The sequence below is a fragment of the Malurus melanocephalus genome, unplaced genomic scaffold, assembly GCF_030028575.1.
Source record: "Malurus melanocephalus ecotype Western Australia unplaced genomic scaffold, MMel_1.1 scaffold_747, whole genome shotgun sequence".
Lineage (NCBI taxonomy): Eukaryota > Metazoa > Chordata > Aves > Passeriformes > Maluridae > Malurus > Malurus melanocephalus.
Genome location: NW_026623979.1, coordinates 40,654 through 63,152, shown reverse-complemented (window position 1 = coordinate 63,152; position 22,499 = coordinate 40,654). Strand labels below are relative to the sequence as shown.

The 22,499-nt window shown below is 36.2% G+C and overlaps 1 protein-coding gene across 1 annotated transcript in view; it reads left to right on the top strand.

Moving 5' to 3' along the window:
* LOC130584684 (transmembrane protein 131-like) overlaps positions 1 to 22,499 on the top strand; it is a 77,536-nt gene that overhangs the window by 15,350 nt on the left and 39,687 nt on the right. The window contains exons 2-4 of the mRNA XM_057384808.1: positions 4,167 to 4,228; positions 15,072 to 15,112; positions 21,406 to 21,474. Of these exons, the coding sequence (XP_057240791.1) occupies positions 4,167 to 4,228; positions 15,072 to 15,112; positions 21,406 to 21,474 (172 nt within the window). The remainder of the gene's footprint in view (positions 1 to 4,166; positions 4,229 to 15,071; positions 15,113 to 21,405; positions 21,475 to 22,499) is intronic.

Genomic DNA, 22,499 nt, shown 5'->3' with positions numbered 1-22,499 from the left:
ATGTGACCCTGAAATCATGTAATATCCTAGTAATGAGAGTGATTKAAATTGTTACAGAGTCTCATGAATCTGTTACATTTGCTTTTTGAGGAAGCTTGAAAGGATGGATTTTTTCAGTTGAGAAGTTTGTGTATAACTCTCAGAAGAAAGTATTCTGTTCAGCATAGGTGAAAAGGAAAAGAGRCTATGGTTCTTCTGGCCTTGAAATGTGTGGATATGAATATGTATCTTTTTCCTTCTTTGGTCCATGAACATTTAAAGTTTGACTAACAGCTATTATAATTAGCCTTCAGGGCTTCAATTGCCYATAGGGCCAGGAAGAAATTATTTTCTTAACATGTAATTTGGCTTCTTGGCTGCTGATTTGTGCAGCAGCGCATCACACTGGGACAGCTGAGCGGCTTCCTACCCCAAATATTACGTCGTGCCCATCTTGTAGCACTCACCAGTCATGTGGCAGGGATGACTGAAATGGCACGGGCAGCAGTTAATTTGCTGCATTTTACTCTTCCAGAGTATTAAAGTATTTGCTACAGTATTAGACTGCTTGTGGACAATGATGGTATCACCTAAAGCTTTGGGAAGAGATTTTTCCAGGAGAAATTGTTAGAGACTGCAGAAAAGAGTCATCTCCCTCTGTAGCATGGGGAATTGTTCACCAAATAAAGCATACCCAAATGATCTCATACTTAATTACTTACAGTGACTTTGCTCATTGCTAATAACTTATTGTCTATTGGGGACATACCTGTTTTGTGTAAAAGGACAGACAAAACTGTTTTCTGACTTGCATTGCAAAGTGTATGAACTTGCTTAGGTCAGGTAGCACAAGTGCAAAAGGTGAGCAACTGATTCTAATTTCTGAAYGGACAAAAAAATACCCAGAAGGGCACTGTCAGCATTTCACTTTGAAGAAGACTTTGTTCTCTCATGCTGGACAGTTTGAGAGCTGCTCTTAGAGGGATTCTGSTGATTCTTTATGACTCGTCAGAGGACGTTTTTCTAAATGTAATTAGCTTTGCCTCATTTGAATGAGGTGACTTGTTGCTACAAGCTTTCATCTCATGGAAGGTATATGTATTTACTTGCCATTTCCTTGCTTTGATGAAATTACCAATGAAGAGAAACACAGGCTTRAAAGTTAGTCTGAACCAAAGTAAAAGGTACAACCACAGCAACTTCATMATTGTCTCGGTTGAGATGTGCCTGCTGTGAAATGGCCAGCAGCCAGGCTTTGCAGTGCATCTGACTTCACCTAGCACTGTCATCTGCTCTCTGAAAACATTTCTTAAATGATATAATGATGAATGGCACTTCTATTTAACAGTGTCATCTGCTCAAAATGTTCTGTAATGTCTGTTGCTTTGTTCATAAGTTGTCTCAAAGATGAAATAACAGGAAAAGTGGCTGGAAAATTGTTTGGGTTTACAGAAGGTCTGTCTGAATTTAAGATGCTTGGGTAGAAAGCTTGGACTAATTTTTGGGGGACTTCAGTGTGTGTTATCCTTGTGGAAGAATCGTTGCTGCTTTCTGCTCTTTGTACTGATGGTATATCATATTTAGATTGGGGGAAAGCCTCAAACGTTAAGAATTTGTGATTTGATGAAATAGCCTTTTATGCTTTGCTGGTTGTTGATAGATTATTTACTCAAAAAGGTTGTTTTCTAAGGATTTTTTTGTGTGTTTGATTTCACAATCAAGTGCTGTGTATTCTTTATTTCCAAAGCAGAGATCTAGAGAGCAATAGAATGCCGGAAAGTCCAACCTCATAGGTGCAATTCTTTTGATTAATAGGAAGGTGTGGTTGTATCTGTAATTTTTTTTTTACTTGTGGTTGCTGAACTTGCAATAAATCAAATACATGAGAAAACATAATTTCATTCTGTATTTCTCCCTGAGTTAAAAATTGAGAATTTGCACTCAGTGTCAGTTAATCTGTGATTTGGGTTTCTTGCACAGAGGATAAGCATGACATTTCTGTGAAATCACGATTAACTGTTGTACTTTGCATTTTAACCTAACATGTGAAAGCTTCATTTTCTTACACCTTGCACTGCAATTCACTGACATATTTTTTTTGTTATTTTAAAACCAAAATTAAACAGTGCACTGAATGTCTTGCATCATATGTATTGCCAGTTAAATTGAAAAGGATTTGCTTGTTCTTTGTTCTAGCATTAAACTTTAAACTATTCCAGTGATTTTAAGTTGCAATAGCCCAAACTTTCATAAACTGTAGGATTCTGATTGTAACAGCTTTTTAAATGCTGTTTTTGTTTGYTGGGGGTTTTTGTTTGTTTTTTTAATCTCTTGCCCTATGTTCTTTATAGCTCTTCAGTCATAAATGATTGACCAAACTCTTGATTCTTGGATCAGGGATGGATTGTGTTTGTTTTGGGTGATGTTAAGTTAATAACAATAAACACACAGACGAAAATACTAAGGTATTGCTGACACAATTGACTAGGACTTCTCATGCCGCWATAAATATTGCAGGACATGCGTATTGTTTATAATCTGAGCTCCCACTTTGTCCTCTGTGGTGATTCTCACACTTCACCTGATCTTGACCACTTTCTCAGCCTGTGGCACTTTAGAAATATGAGGTATGGTAGCTTGAAAAGTAATTGTATAAAACCTTGCTGTTTAGGGATTTTGTTCAATTTTTTTTTCTTTTTTGTGTGCTAAGAGTTTTGGAGATGACAACAGCAATGTTTGTTTTATCTTAACTTTTACTTTGGGTCATATGAAAGCAAGGTTGTGGAGCTTGTGCCTTTAAGAAGGTATCGAGGTGTTTTGGGAAGTCAAGTAATGCGTAATGGGATTTGCAAACAGTGGTATGTTRAGCAGCATAGTGAATTTTGGGTACTGAGTGATGTGTCACCAAAGCAGCCAGTGAGGAAATGTTTGGGACAAATATTTCTCAAAACTAAGGTTTCTTCTGCATGGTAGGTGCCTTTACTCCCGTGTGCCAAGATTGCTTTTTGGTTTCTGAAAGTACTGRCACTTTTTCTTTTAAAGCATCATAGAGTGCCCTTGTTGGTAACCTTATAATAATTGTTTTCGTTAGAACACTGAGCTTCAAAGTCTTAAACTTTAAACCTCCTTTTTCAGACTGGGATTCAAAATCCATCTTCCAGAAGCCTGCACTGTGCTTCTGTGTGCTGGGAAACCTTTAATTTCTTCCTGTTGAAGTTGTTCCTCATTGTGGAAAGAGAGGTGTATTACCTCTCGCTCAGGTTCGTGTAGCTTGAATGGCAAATGGTAAAGACAGTCACAGAAAAAGGATGTAGGGTAGAGGAGATGTTATTTACATGGCACTTTCATTTTTTCAAATGCAGTTTTTTTGTTTGAGGTTGTTACTGCATTGTACTCTAAAGGTCTGCTTTTGTGTRTGTGTGAGAATAGATTTTTGGGGAGCAAAATGTAGAACTCTGAACTTTTAAAATCATATTCATTTTTGTTCAGTTCATTACATTTTACAGGAAGGGCAATGCCATTATTTCTTTGTCTTTAGAAGGAAGTAGCATTCCCTACATTTTAAGAAGAATTGAAAAACAATTGCCTGGCCAAACATGAAGGGGAAATAAGTGGAGCATTTGAGGATCATGTATGTGACTGAGATATGAACTTTTCATGAAGTTTAGTCTTATGGTGCAAACACTTCTAAACTGTTTCAAATTTTAATGTTACCGTCAAGATGGAGAGGTTTGTTGCTATGCCAAGGATTAGTGTAAAGGAGGCTTTCCAGATGTACCGTTAAGATTTTTGGTGTGTAAATGAGAAAAAGAATCTTTTTTTTCTGGACTCTTTGTGGGCTTAGATATATTAAACTCARTTGTTCAGGTACCCAGCCTGTCATATTCGTTGAAGTAGGGAGTTAGCTTGCTACAGTCACTCTTTTTAGGGACCTCAGAAGAAGTTTTTCCCTYTGGATTTAAACATTTTAAAGCTAAAAGACTAATTTGCCAAGTGTGATACTTCTTGAGGAAAATTACTGTCACAGATTTGTGTTTGGTATTTTATTACATTTTGCATTATTTTGCTTTGTCAAAGCTCTGTCTACAAAATGAGATACAACAGATTTTGGAWGTTTAAATTGTTCTTTTGATTTAATAACAAAATGGGTTTTGTTAAGTTACTTAGTTTTTTGTTTTTCTTTGCAGCTTTCATCCAGTCGGATGGCATAATAGAAATGCTACGTTTTGATGAAGGAGACCTATTGCAGGTATGTGGTCTGAGTAAATCATCTGAATTAGCCATGTTTCATTTTTGATAGCTGCTTTTTGAAACTCATRGGTTAATGGAGTTCTGAAAGTAATCAAGCATTAAGCTCAAATCTGTAGAACCTTTGGACTTGCTGAAGTTATTTTCAGCAGTATTCTTTGGTGTGTCCAGAGGTTCTGGTTCTTTGATGTTTTGTGTTGGGAAAACCAGTGGATTTTGCCACAGGTTCTCTCTGGCCTGTTTGTCCAGTTCTTTTTTTCTCAGAAAAATTGAGGGATACTTTGTGTTTAAGACTCATCTCGTTTTAGGGTTGGGATGCAGTTGGCTTACTCATCTGTAGGAACTGCAACTGTTGCAAGATTTCCAAAACTAAAGTCAGTTCTTGGGACAAGGCAGTACTTGGGACCAAGTTACCACTGGGTTTAAAGAACTTCTAATTACTGCAGTAAAGTAGCTTCTGTTGCAAATAGGTTTTTTTTTCATGTATGATGTTGCCATTCCKGTCAGTTTTCTTTTGGTGTAAATCAAAACAGGAATAAAGTTACATTTTAAAGAATATATGCTGAAATTTTGGGATAATGGTACTAGTTGGGAGGACATGCATAGCAACATGCCTTGATATTAGACCAACATGGCTCTGAAGTTCTATTGACTAGGATTTCATATGTATGCATTTTGTGGATTGTATGTATGTTGAGAATATTTTTCTTTAAATTTCTTGATGGTGGTAGTCTACTACTTGAAAGGGAGCAGAGGAGTTATCAAGGCAGTTCTTGATTTATAGCTCCTAACTCCTATCTAGTCTAGAAAAATTAATGTATGCATCAACATATTATGTGTTTCAGATTTGTGATGGTGTCTTTTTTTTTTTTTACCCCTGCCTACCAAGTTGTTTGGGTTGTTTTTTTTCTTTCTTCACTGCTTTGTCCTTAATGTAACTCAAGAATATCTTACTACAGAGTATCTTACTACAGATGTTAAGACTATAATGTATGATACTTCAAAATTATGTAAACCGGTGACAGGAAACATTGCAGTTAAAATGCAATAAGAAAACCCAAATACAAACCCCTCAAAAAAAAAAAAACCCAAAAACATAATGTATGATACTTCAAAATTATGTAAACCGGTGACAGGAAACATTGCAGTTAAAATGCAATAAGAAAACCCAAATACAAACCCCTCAAAAAAAAACCCAAAAAAACAAAACAGAAGAAAAACCAACCAAAAACCCTGCCATCAAGCAAACAAAAATTCCCTAGCTTCCTCACTAGCCAGTTGTATTAGCTGTCATGTACTAAGCATATTCTCATTACAGATAATCGTGTAGGTTTATGTTTGGACATAAAGTGTAGAGAGTAGTGGAAGTTTTCCATATAGTGGTTACAGTCTCAATTATTAAAGCTTGACTCTGATTATTTCTTTAACTTGCATGGAGATACCACATATCACCATAAATATAAAGGAAAAAACTTACAAGGCTTAGTTTCTTTCTTTTACATATTCTAATAGAATATATTTTGTTTAACACAAGTGGTTTAATAAAAAAAGACACATCATTGTCCCAGTGTAYAAGGTAAAGATGATGTCATCACATTCACTCATTTATATTTTAGGTGTTCCTTTTTCACCAGGATTCTTTTTTATAAACTAATTAAAATTAATCTTACAAATCTGTAATTATCTCACTCATTTTAGCCTTCYATTAATCATTAGTTCTTAAACTAGAAAGTAATGGTACTGCTGTGAGCCACTCAATAAGTCAAATACAGATGGGAAAGTTAAAGGGTTGTTTATTACACTAACTGTTGCAAGATGCAATACTATGGTGGGACAAAGTCAAGCAATTCTGCATGTTGCACCATAAAATTTGCAGGGCTTAGAATTACATTGGGCTACCACTTCCCTTAATATGTTGCTGAATGTTTGATTTAAAACAAAACGAGAGAGACAAAATTTCTGGTAAGTGGTTTGTATGTTTTGTATTATGGTTGTGGCTCTTAAGCCAAACATACCTACTTAAGTGGAACTGCTTACTTTTAATTAGAATGATAGCATATGCTGTTTTCTCTATATTAAAATTATTTGGGTTTTTAATGTAGATTTTAATATGGTGACCTCTTGTGACTACTTACTGCAATTTAATAAAAAAGCAATTACACTGTTGTAAAGCCAGACTTATGTCTTGTGAACAGCAGTTACTAAAGTATTAAACCTACTGTGATGTCACTGGTTTCTCTTTTGGGCTTTCCATAAGCTTTCACAAATGTTTGTTGTTTATTACAAATCCCATGATGTAGTAGTAAACCAGTATTGTCTAATGTTATGTCACCTTCAAGTTATTTCTTTTAATATAAAAAATAACCAATTCMGTGCATGAAGTGACTAGTAATCATTGAGGTATCAAAGCTATCYCCAGTCTTGGTTTATCCCTACTTCRCCCMAGAATTTTGTATCTTTAGAATGGAAGCAAGCTTTTTCATTGTTTAAATACTTGCTTTCTAGGTAAGGCAAATCAAATGCCAAGCCTTGAATAATTTTATTGTTAGGGATTCCTGCCACCTCCTTCCAGTTACTGTCAACCCTCTTGATACTGTTTTTTTGTACTTATTTGGAGTTTATACTGTTGGTGAAATACTCATTATTTATTTCTGTCACAATTTAGGAATTTTGTCATAAAAAATAAATGAAATGTGTTGAAAAGTTTGGTTTGACCAGTCTGACTGAAAATAGCTATTTATTGAAAGAGAGTAAATCTTTAACTATTTAAGTAGAAAAACATTTCATTGCTAAAAATAAACTGACAATGGAAATTTCATGAGCTCATGCTCCTGAATAACTGGCAAAAGTAGAGATTGTACTCCYTGGTTGTGGACTTAGAGTTTGTGACTTAGTGCAATATCAACCTAATGTCTTGCCAGAGCAAAAGTGAGAATGCTATTCTTTCTGATTTGTGTTCAGATTAAAGGTTTATATCTAAATAAATTTATGCCAGTTCTGCCCATGGATTACATTGAAACTGTGAGAGGATTTCTTAATTCTGTCTAATCACATTGATTGGTCCCTTTAAGAACTCAACTGTTTGAAATCTTCAAATAATTTAGAACCTGAACATASGGTAAGAATGTAGTATTAATGTAAATTCAGTGTAGGGTTTGGCTTTTTTCCAGAGCAGGTGGTTTGCAGATGTCTGTATAGTTGTTTGTCACTTCAGGGGCATAGATTTGGTTGATTGTAATGGGCCTTAGGAGATCGTGTATATGTTTTTCAGGTGGTAGTGTGTGTAGATGGGCTGTGCCTGGCAGGTGCTTGGTTCTTCTATTCTTGAAACCTGTAGAGAAGTATATACTTGTTTCATGCCTAAGCTGGTTTTGATGCTGCTTTTTTTTCTCAAAATTGTTAATTTGGGTTTTTTTGTTAGGTTGTTTTACCTCTTCATGATAATCTTATGTTAAAATCTACCTATAGCTTCTTCATGCAAGTTTTTTAAAACTCTCCACTGGATTATTTGTCGCTACTTAAAGTGTAGTGTTTATTTGGGACATCGTGCTCAGAGAGAGGACAGAGTGGTTCTTTCCCTGTCTAGTAACACTTGTTTTAATAAAAGAGTTGTAAGTTCCTGACAGCATTTTGTTTGCTTGTATAGTTTGTATTTCACTGTGCTTTCCAGGCACATTATTTTCTTTAGCATGYTGTCAGTTGTTCCCTTCCCAGTTTTACGTTTAAGCTCTCCTTCAGCTGAACTTMACAGTGTCAGTGTCAGGCCATCTCCTCCATGTGGTCTGATTATTTGAACTCTTGTCCAGACCTGACAGATGCTTCATGTCTCTGACAATGATGTCATCTGCAACTATTAGGAGGGCTGAAATAAACTACAACTGTTACTTTTAAATTTGTACTTTCATGTTAAGCCAACATGCTGTCTCACTTTTTGAGGACTTTACTTTGAAAAGCAAACAGTAAAGGAAAATTTATTTTTTGGAGCAAAGTTTTGTTTTTTTTTTTTGGTTAATAAGTGTCTACTTCCCAGGTAATTCTGTTTGTTGTTAGATACTTTGCCTTAGGTATCTAATATTCTATTGCACAGTGTAGTTGGGACCACTGTTTTCTAGAGTGAATTTTTTTTTGTGCCGACTAAGCATTTATAAAGCACTTCTGCATATGTAGTAGTGTCTTTAAAGTAGTATATTGCTAAAATGAAAAAGGAAAGCGTTGTGACTTTTTAGTCAAATTATCTTAACATGAATCTTCTGCAGTAATATTAAGTGTATRAAATAATTTTTTACAGATAAACTCCTAGAAATTATTTTACTGATAGTTACTGGTTTGCAAAATAGCTGAAATAAGGAAAAATGGAAAACCTATGTGCTTATATATACCTAACACATATTTTCTGTCTGTTCATAAACTGCTGTAAACTGCTTGTTACAAAGACTGGTAGTGAGAATTACAATGGTCTTCCATGTGAAAGAGACAGGACTTTAACATGACTTGCAGTGGCTTTATAACACAGAAGATGTGGAACCAAATTACCTTTGTGGTACTCAGAGATGTTGATGTCTTACTGGAGAGCAGATTGGCCAAAGTAGCTGTTACAGTGGAAGGCAAGGCTCCTATTCAGAGGGACTTCAGCAGGCTGACAGCTAAGACAAATGCAAGGTCTGCACCTGGGAGGGAACAGCCCTGTGTGACAGGATTGGCTGGGCCACAACAGCAGCGCCGCAGAAAAGACGTGGGGTGGTTCTGATAGGCAACAGGTTGAACATAAGTTGTCCAGGTGCTGTTGTAGACAAGACAGCTGCCAGCCTGCTGAATTGTGTGAACCCAGAAGATAAGGGGTGTGATTTTTCCCCCACCGGCAGGGGTGCAGCTGGAGTATAGTGTCCAGCCTGGAATACCCAGTGTAAAGAAGGCACTGACATACTGGAGCAGGCACAGCAGAGGAAGAATACCAGATGATCGGGGGCTGGAAGGCTTTTCATCTTAGRACATATCTTTTCAGCCATTAGGAGAAAAGATCTAGTGGAAAACTGATTGTTGTGGCAGCCTGGAATTAACAGGAGCCAGATTTTTCATTGCACACAGTGGAAGGACAAGAAGCTTTGGACCCAAGTTCCCAAACCCATGTAAGAAAAAAAAACAAACTACTTTTAAATTTGAAAGTGTTCAAAGACTAGACCAGGTTGCTAAAAGAAGTTGTAAAATTTTTCTTTTGAGACACCCAAAATCTGGTGGCCCAAAGCTATGAGCAGCCTGTGCTAATGAGATCTTCCCTGAGCAACAGCTGACTTGATGGGCTCTTGAGCTTTCCTTCCCATGTGTGTGATTTTATAATGGAGTAAGAGCCATCTTAGTTCATTGCCATTGCTTGTGAGCAGCTGAAGTTCTACTTCTTGAGCAGAATTGCCATCCCCAGGCTTTAGATTAAAAACAATTGGTGCCTAGGAGTGATTGTTGCAAGGCCAATGTCAACAGCATGTGTTGCATCAGCTACAGTCAGCTAAGGTTTTTGTTTCCTTATATGAGTWTGGGTCATGAAAGAGTGTTGGTAGAATTACTTCAGTCCACTCTCGGCTACCTTTCACATTACAGTGTTCATTTTTTGGTTACCTTAAGCAACATAGACCTCATTATGTTGATTTTMATTATACTAATTATTAACACAGAGCTCCTGAGTACAGCAATGAAGATTTAAGCTGCCATTTACATATCACTTTTGTAGCTGTCTCTCAGCATTTAGTTGCAAGCAGCACATATGTCTTCTACAAGAAGGAACCAGCCTTACTATGAAATAGCAAGATGTAAAATGTTCTGAGTCTCTCAGACTGCAACAGTCTTTTAAATTGGTATGGATACTCTCATGTAGGAATGCAGAAAACTTTGGTTGTTGAGAATTTTGYTAACATTAAAGAAATATTCTTGGTGTACAGAAACCCCAGGTCTTGATTAAGAGGGTCTGCCTCCCTGTTTTGCCCCCACTGTCGTTGTTGAAGACTTCTGAGCTCTAGTTGACTTGCTTAAACATTGGTAACTAGTGCTTTTTCAGATGTGCTGAGTCTGTCCTGGACATCTACATGGACCTGGCAGATTTAGTACAGGACGCAGGAGAAACTGTGTCCTTCTGGATGTCAGTCTGAGACCAGGCAGGCTGCCCTAGGACATTTATCTCAAGTGGCAACAGATGCCTATGTTTAGATGACTGAATGTAGTGCTAGGTAATATGACCTCTTACCAAGAAGTGAAGAATAGCTATTATAACAAATTGGTGAGACATTAAAATTAACTTGGTGGTTGTGATTGTTTGTTTGGTGGGATTTTTTTTTTTTTTAATGTTCTGGCTGTAGTTAACACCCATGGGTATTTCTTTAGAGACACCCTGTAAGGTATGGGTTTTGGTTCTCCATGTATGCAAGATTGTCTGCTGTCTTCCACAATTATAYGCAGTCTTTAAAGTGTACTTTGAGGTACAGATTCTCTGTGAAGTCTGTTTTGAGAATATAAGCCTGTGGAGTGAAACTATTCTTAAGTCTTGAAACGGTSGCATTGGCTGACTGCCTTCAAATTTTTTAGCTCACTGTGTGCAAGTTTTCGCAAGATCTTTATTCTGAAATCCTCTTGGTTTATAGTTTAATCCTTCTACAATTATATAAGAGATTAAATTAAGGCATGATACTGTTAGTAGCAACAGCCTAAATATTATATGCTGTCTTTAAATTTAAAAAAAAAAATAAATAATCATCTGTCTTCAAGACTTGAACATAGCCTTTTGGGCGGAAGGATCATAAGTGCCCAGTACTGGTAAAAGTGGTGATTTTCCCCWCTTTCACTTTTCCCCCACTCAGTTGTATGTTTCTACTGTTTCTTTTGTGCTGACCTTAGTTTTTGTTGTTAGGGATTTGGATCAGGAAATTAATCCCATTGAAGGTGTTTTTCCCCTGTAATTTAGCTTATTATGTATCTTGAAATATTAGGAAGTACAATGCATGTGCATACTATTGATTGTACATGGCAATATCATTATTTGCAATGCTTCTCCAATACAGATAAGATTTAATAATGTTTCATATCAATAATATTTTACAAATTCYGCTCTTTTACACTGTATCCTTTATGGAAGAAAAAAACTAAGCTTATTTTTTAAGGAGCATAATTGTATTTCTCTTTACCTGATAAACCAACAGAATTAAGCATAACCTACACTTTAAATAGMTTGATCAAGTACATGGCTTTAGTTTCTGGCGGTTTTGTTTGAGCTTTGTGCCGTCACACAGGAAAAATAGCAGGCCAGACTGCAGTACAATTAGGTCCACAATTATACTTGAAGACCAGATTTTTTTAGAAGTGTTTAGGACTTGTAACTGAACACAGTTTGTATGTTTTTGTTTACTGCATGACTTGAAAGATTGGCGTGTAATAAAAATGAGTGGTAATTATAGAAACTGCCACATGAGATTTATTTTTGGTTTAGTTCCATGATGCTATTGCTGCTGAAGTTGGTATGCTATTTCTTTGCTCTTGATTGACCCTGGTCCAAAACAACAAACAAACTTAAAAAAACCCAGCAAAATCCACACAACAAAATGCCCACAATCAAACCAAAAAGTAMACAGCTCCTGCTCAAAATCAGGAAGTGTAATTAAAATGAATTTAGTATGTTACTTGTGTTTAATGGACATCTGAAAGCAAAAACCAGGCTTTTCCTTGTAAGCGTGAATCTTTGATGGTTTTTTGTTCTTAAATATATCTCAGAAATACCAGTCCTGGCAGAGTGATTTGTGATTGTAAACCTGATCTACACATATTGGACTTAATATTTTCGTAGCAAATCTGTAATTTCAGAATGCAGGGGAAAAGCTTGGGTGTGCAGTCAGATAATTCAACTCCCAGCAGTTAACTACATTCATGGCAACGTAGTAGTTGCACTTTTGTGTATTATGCGTACTTCATTTATTTCTGCATTTTTCTGAAGTAAAATTTTATCTCCACTGCCCTCTGTCTAAAAGTTGGCCTGAGGGGGGTCTTAGACTAAGTCTGATATTAGGGGCGCTGACAGCCAATTACGATGCTTAAGAATACATATAACAATTTCTCTATTAAATTATTTAAAACTTAATAGAGCACGCTGTCTTGTTAAAACCAAAGCTAGTTGTCAAGGATGGGACAGTGCTGGTAATGGCTATTTTAGTTGCCTCATCATAGGATCTGAACCTGTTAGCTTCAACATCTGACTGTCAGGTAACTGCTGGTAACYTAATGATGGGCTTTAGTTATGTTTTGAAAGAAAGAAGACACTACATTTTTGAAAGAAAGGTTTTATTTAATTCTAGTGATTAATGTACTTTCAAGGGTATTGGTAAGGATTACAGAGTTTTATATATGGTTTTATATATATGTTAATTTCAGAGAGTAAGTTTGGTTGTTGTGGTTTAACCCTGGTGGAAGTTGAGCCCTGYACAGCTGCTTGCTCAGTTTCCCCCTTGGGATGGATGGGTGAAGATGATCTGAAGGGTTRAAGTGAGAAAACTCATGGGATAAGATAAAGATACTTAAATAGGTATCTATTAAAGCAATAAATAGCATTAAYAGCAAAATTAATAGCAAAATAAAGAAATTATAGGTATAATCACAGAATATTCTGAGTTGGAAGGGACCCCCAAGGATCAATAGATACAGCTCCTGGCCCTACCAGGAGGACAGCCCCAAGACTCACACCATATGCATGTTGTCCAAACATTTCTTAAATGCCTATTTCAGTGCCAAACCATCCTCTGGGTGAAGAATCTTTCCCTAGTATCCAACCTAAGCCTTTGCAGACAAATGCTATCACAGAAGTTGTACACCCACAGTCCTTATCTCTTGAGTTTTCATGGTTGAACTGAGAAAATAATGTGTACCAGTTTAAAACGGGAAGATTTGCCTTTGTCTTCCTTTCTGGAGAAATTATAAGGTATAGAAGAAAGAGTTCTGCATTTTTCTGTTTAATTTCTTTAGCTTTCAGAGCTAATTAACTTGTTAGGCTGTACTTCCTAGAAAATTTTACATGGAAAACATTTTGTACCTTAAGAATTCTCACTTAATTAAAACTGATTTTAAATTTCTTCATTTTTCATTTTAATTTAATTTCTCTTACAGCCTGTTGTAGATTGGTTCAGTGTAGTAACTATTTTTGTATTCCAGTACTTTACTGGAAATAGAAAATGGAGTGTAACATCAGCAGTTAAGAAGCTGAACTAAAAGCTTGTCAGTATATGAGCAGTATACTTGAGCTAGGAAAACATGGAAAGATATGTAAGCTTTTTTTTTCCTATTCATTAAAAAATGGTGTTTTAATGAAGAATAAGAAAATGACTGTTTTTCTAATTATGGTACAATCGTGGTAGGTAAGTTTAAAGGAAAGCTTTCTGACTTTCAAGTTACAATAACACAGTATRGAACAGCTTAGCTTGTTTTTTAGTGTTTTCTTCAGTGAGGAAAAACTGCACTGATTATTCTGTACTGTAAAGTGTAGTTTCATGTGAACCCTTTCCTAGAATATCCCTTTAGCAAGGCAGTCCAACTCTGTTTCGGAGGTTTTAAACAGAAAAAACCTAATGAATGCTCTGTATTGTCTTTCAAAATTGCAAATAAATCCTCAAGTTACAAAGAGATTAGCTTTGTTTTACAATAGTAAATAATACACTTCCTGCTTTCTTTAGTTTGATGCGAATTGAGGGTGAGTAAACCAAATAACTTCATTTTAAATCTGGAACACTACTTAGATTTACAGTTCATAATTGATCCTTGACATGAATCAAACATTAATGTTTGTAGGCTCCGTGATTTAATAGAAGTAATTATAAAATTTCCAAAATGCTTCTCCAAATAGCAAAATAAAAATTTCTCTAATAAAATTAATTTTTAAGAAACTAGTTTAAAAAATACTTTTARCCTAGAAAAAACAAACAAGAAGAAAAGTGTGATTTGTATCTAAAATAGAAATCAGTGAAGCAAAGGGACTTGATTTTTATTTCTGAAATGAAATATGACAACTTTGCATTCCCCTTGCAAACAAGTGACATCCTTGTACTGGAGGTGAATGGGGCTCAGGAGATAAATATTCAGGSTGGCCATGAAATGTCTTGAAGAGGGGAACTAAAATCCTCAATTCAATTTCTAAATCCTGTGGGAAGACAGAAGTTTTCCAAGTCTGGTATGTTTTAGAAGGGCATTCCATATGCAGGCTTCTAAACCAGTTGATGTTTCTTAGGCAAGAGTAAACTAATTGGAAATCCCTAGTCAACCTAACCTCCTTGTTTTCAGGTAATTAACTGTAATGTCCATCAGAGTGGAAGGAAGGATATGAATAATAGAGGCTAGAAGATCATTAGCAGAGAAGGAGATGATGTTTCCTAGTCAAATGGAGATTATAGCCTTCTTTGTTTTCTAGGTGTTAAATTACATCAGTGAGATAATTGCTGGACTGTTTCTTGTTTTATATGCTTTACTTTGTAGTTTGTTTCTTACATCTGTGCCAGGTTCTTCTTTTGCTCCTTACAGTGTTATAATCACCTGGACTTTTTTTTTTCTCTTCTGTTTTTAGGTTGTTAAGTTGCTGCTTGTTTTACATTTTGTGGGCATTCCTACCACTGGAACTGACCACAGTTCTTGTCCGGGGCCAAACTTAATTTCTTTAATTGGAAAAAGCCAATTTGCATTTTATGCTCCTGTTCAGAACGTCTCCTTTTGTCTTTCAAGATCTGATTTACTAACTCATTGTGGTTGCCAAGTTGTTAGGTGGGGGTTTTTCCCCTGCTGGAGGTATAATGCTGTCAGTGTCTCAAATTTAATTTTTTTTTTTTTTACAGACTGAGACGACTTTAGGCCTCAGTTCGTATCAACAAAAAAGGTAAGCATTTTTCTAAAAGTTTAATACAGACTTGAATTGTAAGATTTGTGATACTTTTCATAAGAAAAATCAAGGTTTAGTGTAAAAAGAATCAAATCCAAACCATGTGATTTTTTTTCAATTATTTTTCTCATACAGAGGAAATGAAACTAAGATGTGGGACAGTTTTTAATATTGAGCAACTAAATCATAGAACAGTTTGGGTTGGAAGGGACCTTAAAGATAAGTTAGTTCCATCCTTCTGCCATGGGCAGGGTTCCTGTCCCTCACCACCCTCTCAATAAAGAATTCCTCATATCTCATCTGAATCTGCCCTCTTTCAGTTTAAAGCCATTTCTTCCTTGTCCTRTAACTAAATGACCTTGTGAAAAGTCCCTCTCCACCTCTCTTGTGGCCCATTTTAGGTGCTAGAAGGTGCTCTGACRTCACTTAAGAGCCTTCTCTTCTTCAGGTTGAGCAGCCCCAAGTCTCCCAGCCTATCTTTGTAGGAGAGGTGCTTTGTCCTTCTGATCATCTTTGTGGCTCTTCCTGAGCAAGAAACTTCGCATGTGGGATAAAAAATTGAAGGATTCTCTAATTCACTTTGTAGKGTATATGATAGAGAAATTTTGTGTAGTTAAACTGAGACTCTGCTTGGATTTTTTAAAATCATTTTACTGTGGTTACTTCTATTGAGCAGGAAGTGGGTTTGCCTGTTTCATAAGTTCTTGGTGTCCTTTTGAAGAAATAGTTGATGTTATTTTTGATAGATTCTTCGCCGCATTCCTTTGTCCCATCTTGGAATCATTAAGGTTGCARAAGACCTCCAAGATCACCAAATCTAACCTTCAGCCAATTGCCACCATGCCCACTAAGCTGTATCACAAAGTTCTACATCTACKTGGTTTTTGGTGGTGATTTCATGTCTTTCCTAGGGAGGCTGTTCCAATGCTTAACCACTCTTTCAGTTACGACTGTTTTCTGAATATCCAACCTGAATCTCCTCAGGCACAGCTTGAGGCCATTTCCTCTTGTTCTGTCTCTGCTTGCCTGGGAGAAGAGTCTGACCCCCACATGACTACAACYTCTTTTCAGGTGGTTGTAGAGATCAGTGAGGTCACCTCTGAACCTCCACTTCTTAAGACTAAATAACCCATGAACCCATCTTGTCCTCTCCTGTCCTGAAGACATAATCTGTTATTAAAGAACTTGCTGTGTATAATACCTGAGAAGGAAAGTAAGTGGTCTCTTTTTTTCCCCGGTCCCTAATTTTTTCTCTAGAGAATGATTCAGATATTCTTGTTTATTTAATGAGTGCATTGAGCAGTAATAATGAAGCTTGTTTCTTGTATGGTATCATTCAACAACCTGTCATAGTGCATTTTCAGTAAATGCAGCGATGTTTTTTTCCATGACCTGTTTTCTGTTCCTTTTCAGGAAATCTAGTAAAAGAATTTTCCATTTCAGATGAGTTCCTGTTTTACTATGTGTATCGTTGCTTAATTGTGGGCTTAAGATCCTTCTTTYTGCAAGTTTTGAAAAACCGATGAAATCTCCAGCTGGGGACAGGAATGCAAACAGCTGTGGCTATGTGCTGCAGTATGTCAGTCAGATTACAAATATGAGAACATGAATTTATAGGAATGACAATTGAACTAAAGATAACAATGATTAGTGTATTCTGTGTCTTGGGTAGGGCCAGACTTCACTGAGATTATTTAAATGGAATAGTATCTTGTTTAAATCATCTCATCTCAATGCCAGAAAGAAAGTGCCTCTCTTGGCATCCATGGATTAGGTGCARTATTTTTGTTTCCCAGAAAACAACTAAATTCAGTGGTTGTTGAGATTGAGGCCATGGACTCGATTACCTRCAGGATTTTTTATTTTAATTTCTCAGCTGAGAAGATTGCTATCTGAAACTTCAGCCTTCTAGAGTGTGTTTTATTAAAACACTGGTTTAGATATTTGAAAAGAAATAGTCTGTTCCGCTTCAGAGCACTGGCCAATTTGAAGTTCAGTCACAATGTGATGAAAATCTGCATCACAAAGTCTCTGATACCATGTTACATAGAAAATACCAAATTTGCTTTCTGTTTTTCTCTTTCACTGCTGTTATTGATTTTGCATCAATCTTCCCGTTCAAGTATTTTTCTAGGTGATTTTTTTTCAGTGGCATTGCTAAAAACAATACTTACATTCTCTAGATGACTTGTCCTTATCAGAGATTGTAATATCTTCTTCTTGGTATGGCTTGCTGGTATTTCATCCCTATTTAGACAGTTTATTCAGTGTTCTAATCTACTTTTTAGCACTAATTGGAAGGAGGGAAATGAACTAGCAGTTCAATTTGGTTTGTTCATGCCCATGGTCATGTTACAGTGCATCTATTCAAGCTTCTCCCTGGTCTTTCCCCAGACACTCCCCCTTGGCATTTGTTAGCTTTGAACTTTGTCTGATATGAGTGTGTTTTTCTGATACAAGGTTAATGTTGGCATATCTGAGCCAGCTACTACCTGGGTAGTTTATGAAAAARAAATGTTCCTTGTTGTGGATGCTCTAGGGTTACTTACAGAACATTTTTAGCTCAAGAAGTCTGCAGTGGCTCTTTCGAGGATTCTGGCACAAAAAGTACCCACTGTAAAGCGTTTGCCAATTTGTCATTTTAAAGGTTCTCGTAGTTATTTTTAGATACACTTTTATTTGATTTTGTGGTAATAGAAAGCCTCTACTTTATTTCCAAGAGTTCATGTTGTTAAATAAAATAATGAGATTTTTCTGTTTCACAGCTTAATGCTTCTGTCTTTATTTCTTTAAAATTTATGGCACAAGAGAGGAAATAAAACCCTTTAAACAACTGCTTAAGTAATGTGGGAAAAATACATGTGAAGTATGCTTAGATTTTAATTTTCTACAGTAGCAATTAAAGATGTTACAGATAAGATTCCACAGTGCACAGAACTCCTCCAGAAATCACAGAACAGCTAAAAAGGTAAAGTGAGGATACTGAGACACTGTTGCTGCCCAACTTGCAGAAATCTTTAAATACTGTATGTGACAAGCATTTTCTTCCATCTCCAAATGCAAAGATGTGCATTGATTATCTAAAATTGAGKGCCTAGTACTCTGTGATAAACAGCAAAACATTGTAGAAGTGCTGCAGATTGTGCTTAAGACAGAAGAATATTGTGGTTCAGCACAGATGGACGCCCATATCAGCTACAATGTTTGCAGGCATTGCTATTTTGACCATTTTCRTGACAGCATCTGTGACTGAGACATGAAGCCGCACTTCAGTGAATTGCATCTGGTAGTAGGTTGCTTCTGGGTAGCAGCAGTACCTTAGTTGTAGTTGAGGTTTTTAGTTGAGATAAAWACCCACTCAGATATATCATAGATGGAACGGGGAGGGTAATGATCCTGCTGGGGACTATGTGTCGTTCACTCTCACATCTCATTTTAATATCAAAATCTTGCAGCAGGAAAGAGATGGTGAGAATATTTAAATCGTGGATTSAGATGACTCTAAGCTGATTCTGAGCCTTCTGGTGATTATTGGCAGGTATCAGCAGTCCTCTCTTCCAGATGCATCTTTTTCTTTTTGTTCTTGTCTTTAAAAGTTAGAAAACTTGGAGGGGTAGGGAAGGAAAAACATTTAAATTGTGATATAAGACCGGGAGCCATATTTCTACATGTATACAATAGTAATTAACTTCATGTCATTATGCTGTAAAGTTGCCCTACCCATGGGCGTATCCAGCCTTTGGTGAGCAAGTGCCTAGTGGAGCAGACATTATCATCATTTTCTAGTCTGGTGCAAGTTGACTCATGTTGGACCTTTCAATAGGCAGAGTTTGTGTATCTTAATATTACTTGTTCCCATTTGAATCTTATTACAGTTGTTACTTTTATTATAATATTTGGCATTCATTATGATGTCATTGCCTTTACCAAACTTTACCCATTTAAAAATTCTGTGTTGTCCAACTGGCTTTCCAGGATAATATAGCTCTATGGTCTGAGAAAATGTTGGCTAAACTTTACGTATATGTGGAGGTTTTAATATATCCTGATTGTTCAAGTCAGTCCAAGTTAGTTTTGACAGCATTTCCAATCATTTGAAATAAAGATATTAATTATYGCTTTTTCAAATACTGTAAATATTTTTTTTCCATAAAAGGAATTGCTATGTCATTCTTCCAATAATTATCAATACAAAAGAGGGGCTGTCTGATCAGAGTTTTAATTTTGGAAGAAATGGACAGAATTATTTTTAAGATCACTTTAGGATGAGTACTTTCTGTTTAGTGTTATCTTGACAATGGAGGTAGATGACCTTTTTGACCTGTTTCATTTAGAAATGCACTCTAAATAGTGTTAAACTTGGACTGTGAACTCTGAAGACATACTGTCTGCTTTTGAAACATAACTGCTGGTGTAATTTTCCAGTTGAATTTTCCTATGTCTAGTGTCTCTGTAAACTTTATTTTGTTGAACATTTGTTCTACAAGGTTTGACTTTAGTCTGAGAAGGTGTACCCAAGCACTCTCTTATTTGACAACTGTTATGTGTCACAGCCACACTTAATAGTAGCAAGAATTTTAATTTTTTTCTTGTTGATCTGAATACTATTTTTCCTATTAGTGTCTTCTATCTTCACTTTTGTTGTACTGTGATCTGCACACATGTAGCATATCTGCTACACACACACGTGCACACACACATATGTACTTAAGTATATACATACTAAGGTTGATTGGATGTACTAAGCCCTGATAGTGTTTTATTACTTCTATGTGGACAAAGCTATTTTTAGTGACTAGGCTCTGTAGCATTGAAGGTGCTCTGACATCCAAACATAGAGTTGGAAATTGATTAGCATGCTCTGTATTATCTTTGAAGTGTGAAGATTCAGTCATGGAGTTTTAGAGTGAGTCATTGAGATATTGTAATTTTATTTAAAAGGCTTTTGATTTGATTTAGATTAAAGGATTTTGATTTTTGATTAAAGGATTAAAGGAAATTAGGATTTCCTAACCTCTTCTTAAATGTTTACTCCTGTAAATACCTTCCTTCTTGAAGTGGTTCTGGAGTATGGAAACATACCTGAATTTGATCAACAATTAGTTTTCCTGGAACTGTGCTGGATGGAATTGGATTAATTTTTGTTCAAGGCCATAGCTTTCATAAGATGAGCCACATGTGTCTGTCCCATTTCCTGGCTGCTCCTTCTTGTTGAGGGATAATTGCGTAGTTCTGGGTAGAACTGGGTTTATGGAGTAGCTTTCCTCTCCCAGGACAAGTGGCTCCAGCTCACTCTTTGGGCATCTGGGATTGATGCAAAGTCAGAAAACAAAGATCTAAAACAAGAAGCTGTCAGTCTTGCCATTCAGGAGATATTGATCTTCATCTATACTTCAGTCTTCCCTGTTTTTTTTTTTTATGTTGTTGTCTTTCTGTTTCGTTTTTTATATGAACAGGATTTTTACTCAGCCCAAAATAAAGTGTTAGAGTTACAGAGATGTTTAGCTGTCACATCATAGTCACATGATTCTGAATAATAAAAAATTGTTTCAGTGAATGAAACTATTTTGTATYTTTTACTTAGAATTTTTTTAAGGGTTACTGCTTGTGCTCTGTGTAACTGTACTGATAAAATGAGTAGTAGTAGAGAATGTTTCCAGGTACTTTGTTGACTTTATTGCTGGGTTGTTTGAGTGAAGTTTTGGTCTTCATCTACTAGAATTTTCCTAAAGAGTTTCTAGTGGGAGGTTAGTATAGGCCAAGCTAAGAAGTGTTTCCAGAGCAGAGTCATTGTCTTCKGGATATTGCAAGTATTGAACAGTATTGGTTGTTTTCTCATATGTGACCTCAGTGCCATCAAATGGGTCCAGGATTGTTTATGTACTAGTATAGAAGTAGATGGAGAAACTCATGATGTGTGAATTACTGTTACACACTGGACAATATCCAAAMCATCTTTCATAACAATTTCATAGCATTGCTGTGAAAGATGATATAAATCTATTTAGTGTGTTGTTTCACTCAGCCATCATTATATMGAGGAGAGGTTTGCCCTTCAATTATGTCCATTTTCAAGATATGTGCTCTTGCATAATCTTTGTTGGAGACACCACATAATCATGTTGTAAAATTATGGTATTCTGACTGGACAAGTTTGTTTTGTTTGTTTCTTCTTTTGAATTAGTTGCTTTRTTAGTATTAATGAATGTTTTGCTAAGAAAGGGCATGGGTAGGAAGCAAAAATGTGTCATTTGATAGTATCTTTTACAACATTTCAATTTTTCTTGCAGTGTATCCCTGTATCGGGGAAATTGCCGACCTCTCCGGTTTGAGCCACCAATGCTGGACTTCCATGAACAGTAAGTTGAAAAGTCTTTGATCTGTTTAATTATACAAGTCTAAAAAAAAAACCAAAACCAACCAACCAAACAACAACCAAAAAAAAAACAACCCAAGAAATAAAACCCTCAAAACAACCCCCCCAAAAACCCCAAAACCAAACAAGAGACAGCTAAACAAAAACAACAAAACAAACCCAGAAAACAAATAAAAAGAACATTTAAAGCTGATAGAGAAGGTTCTACGTAGATTTCCTTAATAGTTTGTAAGTGTAATTTACCTACATGTTACAGAGAGCTGCTGTACTGCCTTACACATCGTGTAGCAACTTGTCAGCTGCCATGGTTTTGATGATGTAGGTACTTGTACTTTTTAGTACTTGTACAGCTGTTCTGCAGAGTGGACAGTTTTAAGTCTAGAAYTTAATGTCTTGAGGTGAGATTATCTTTCTGCTTGAAGATAACCCACATCAGGGAGCATGTACCCAAGCTTATCAACTTTACTATTGCTTTGATGGCAAAAAAACTGACAGTGGATCTGCAATTACTGAAACATAATGTTGAGTTATGAAAATACAGCCTCAAGGAGAACAAACAGCCTCCAGGAACCTAGCACCATGTGCTCTACCTTGCAGCTGATTGCTGTTTCCATTAAACAAAAGGGAGGAGGAAAGAATTAAAAATTTCATCAATGTAGCTGTAATTGGTTCCTCTGAGACTGCTTTACTCTTAACTTGTCTTACCATTAACTGGTTATTGTGTATAGGTAGTTCCAGTCCCTCTTCTTCCCAACAGTCAAAATTGATTCCGGAGTTGGTTTTCATGGATGCARCCTCTGTACATGATTGATGATTTGACAATGTAAACAGGAATGAATGCATTTCAAACATTTTGTTACCAGTTCAGCCTGGAAAAATGAAAACAGCCCAGGTGTGCCTTAGTGCACAGCRTTGTTTCCCCCATCCTCAGCCAGTACTGCTGCTGGATGAAAGGCTGTTTTGTTTACAGATAAGCCACAGATTATTAATAAAAATGCAGTACCCTTT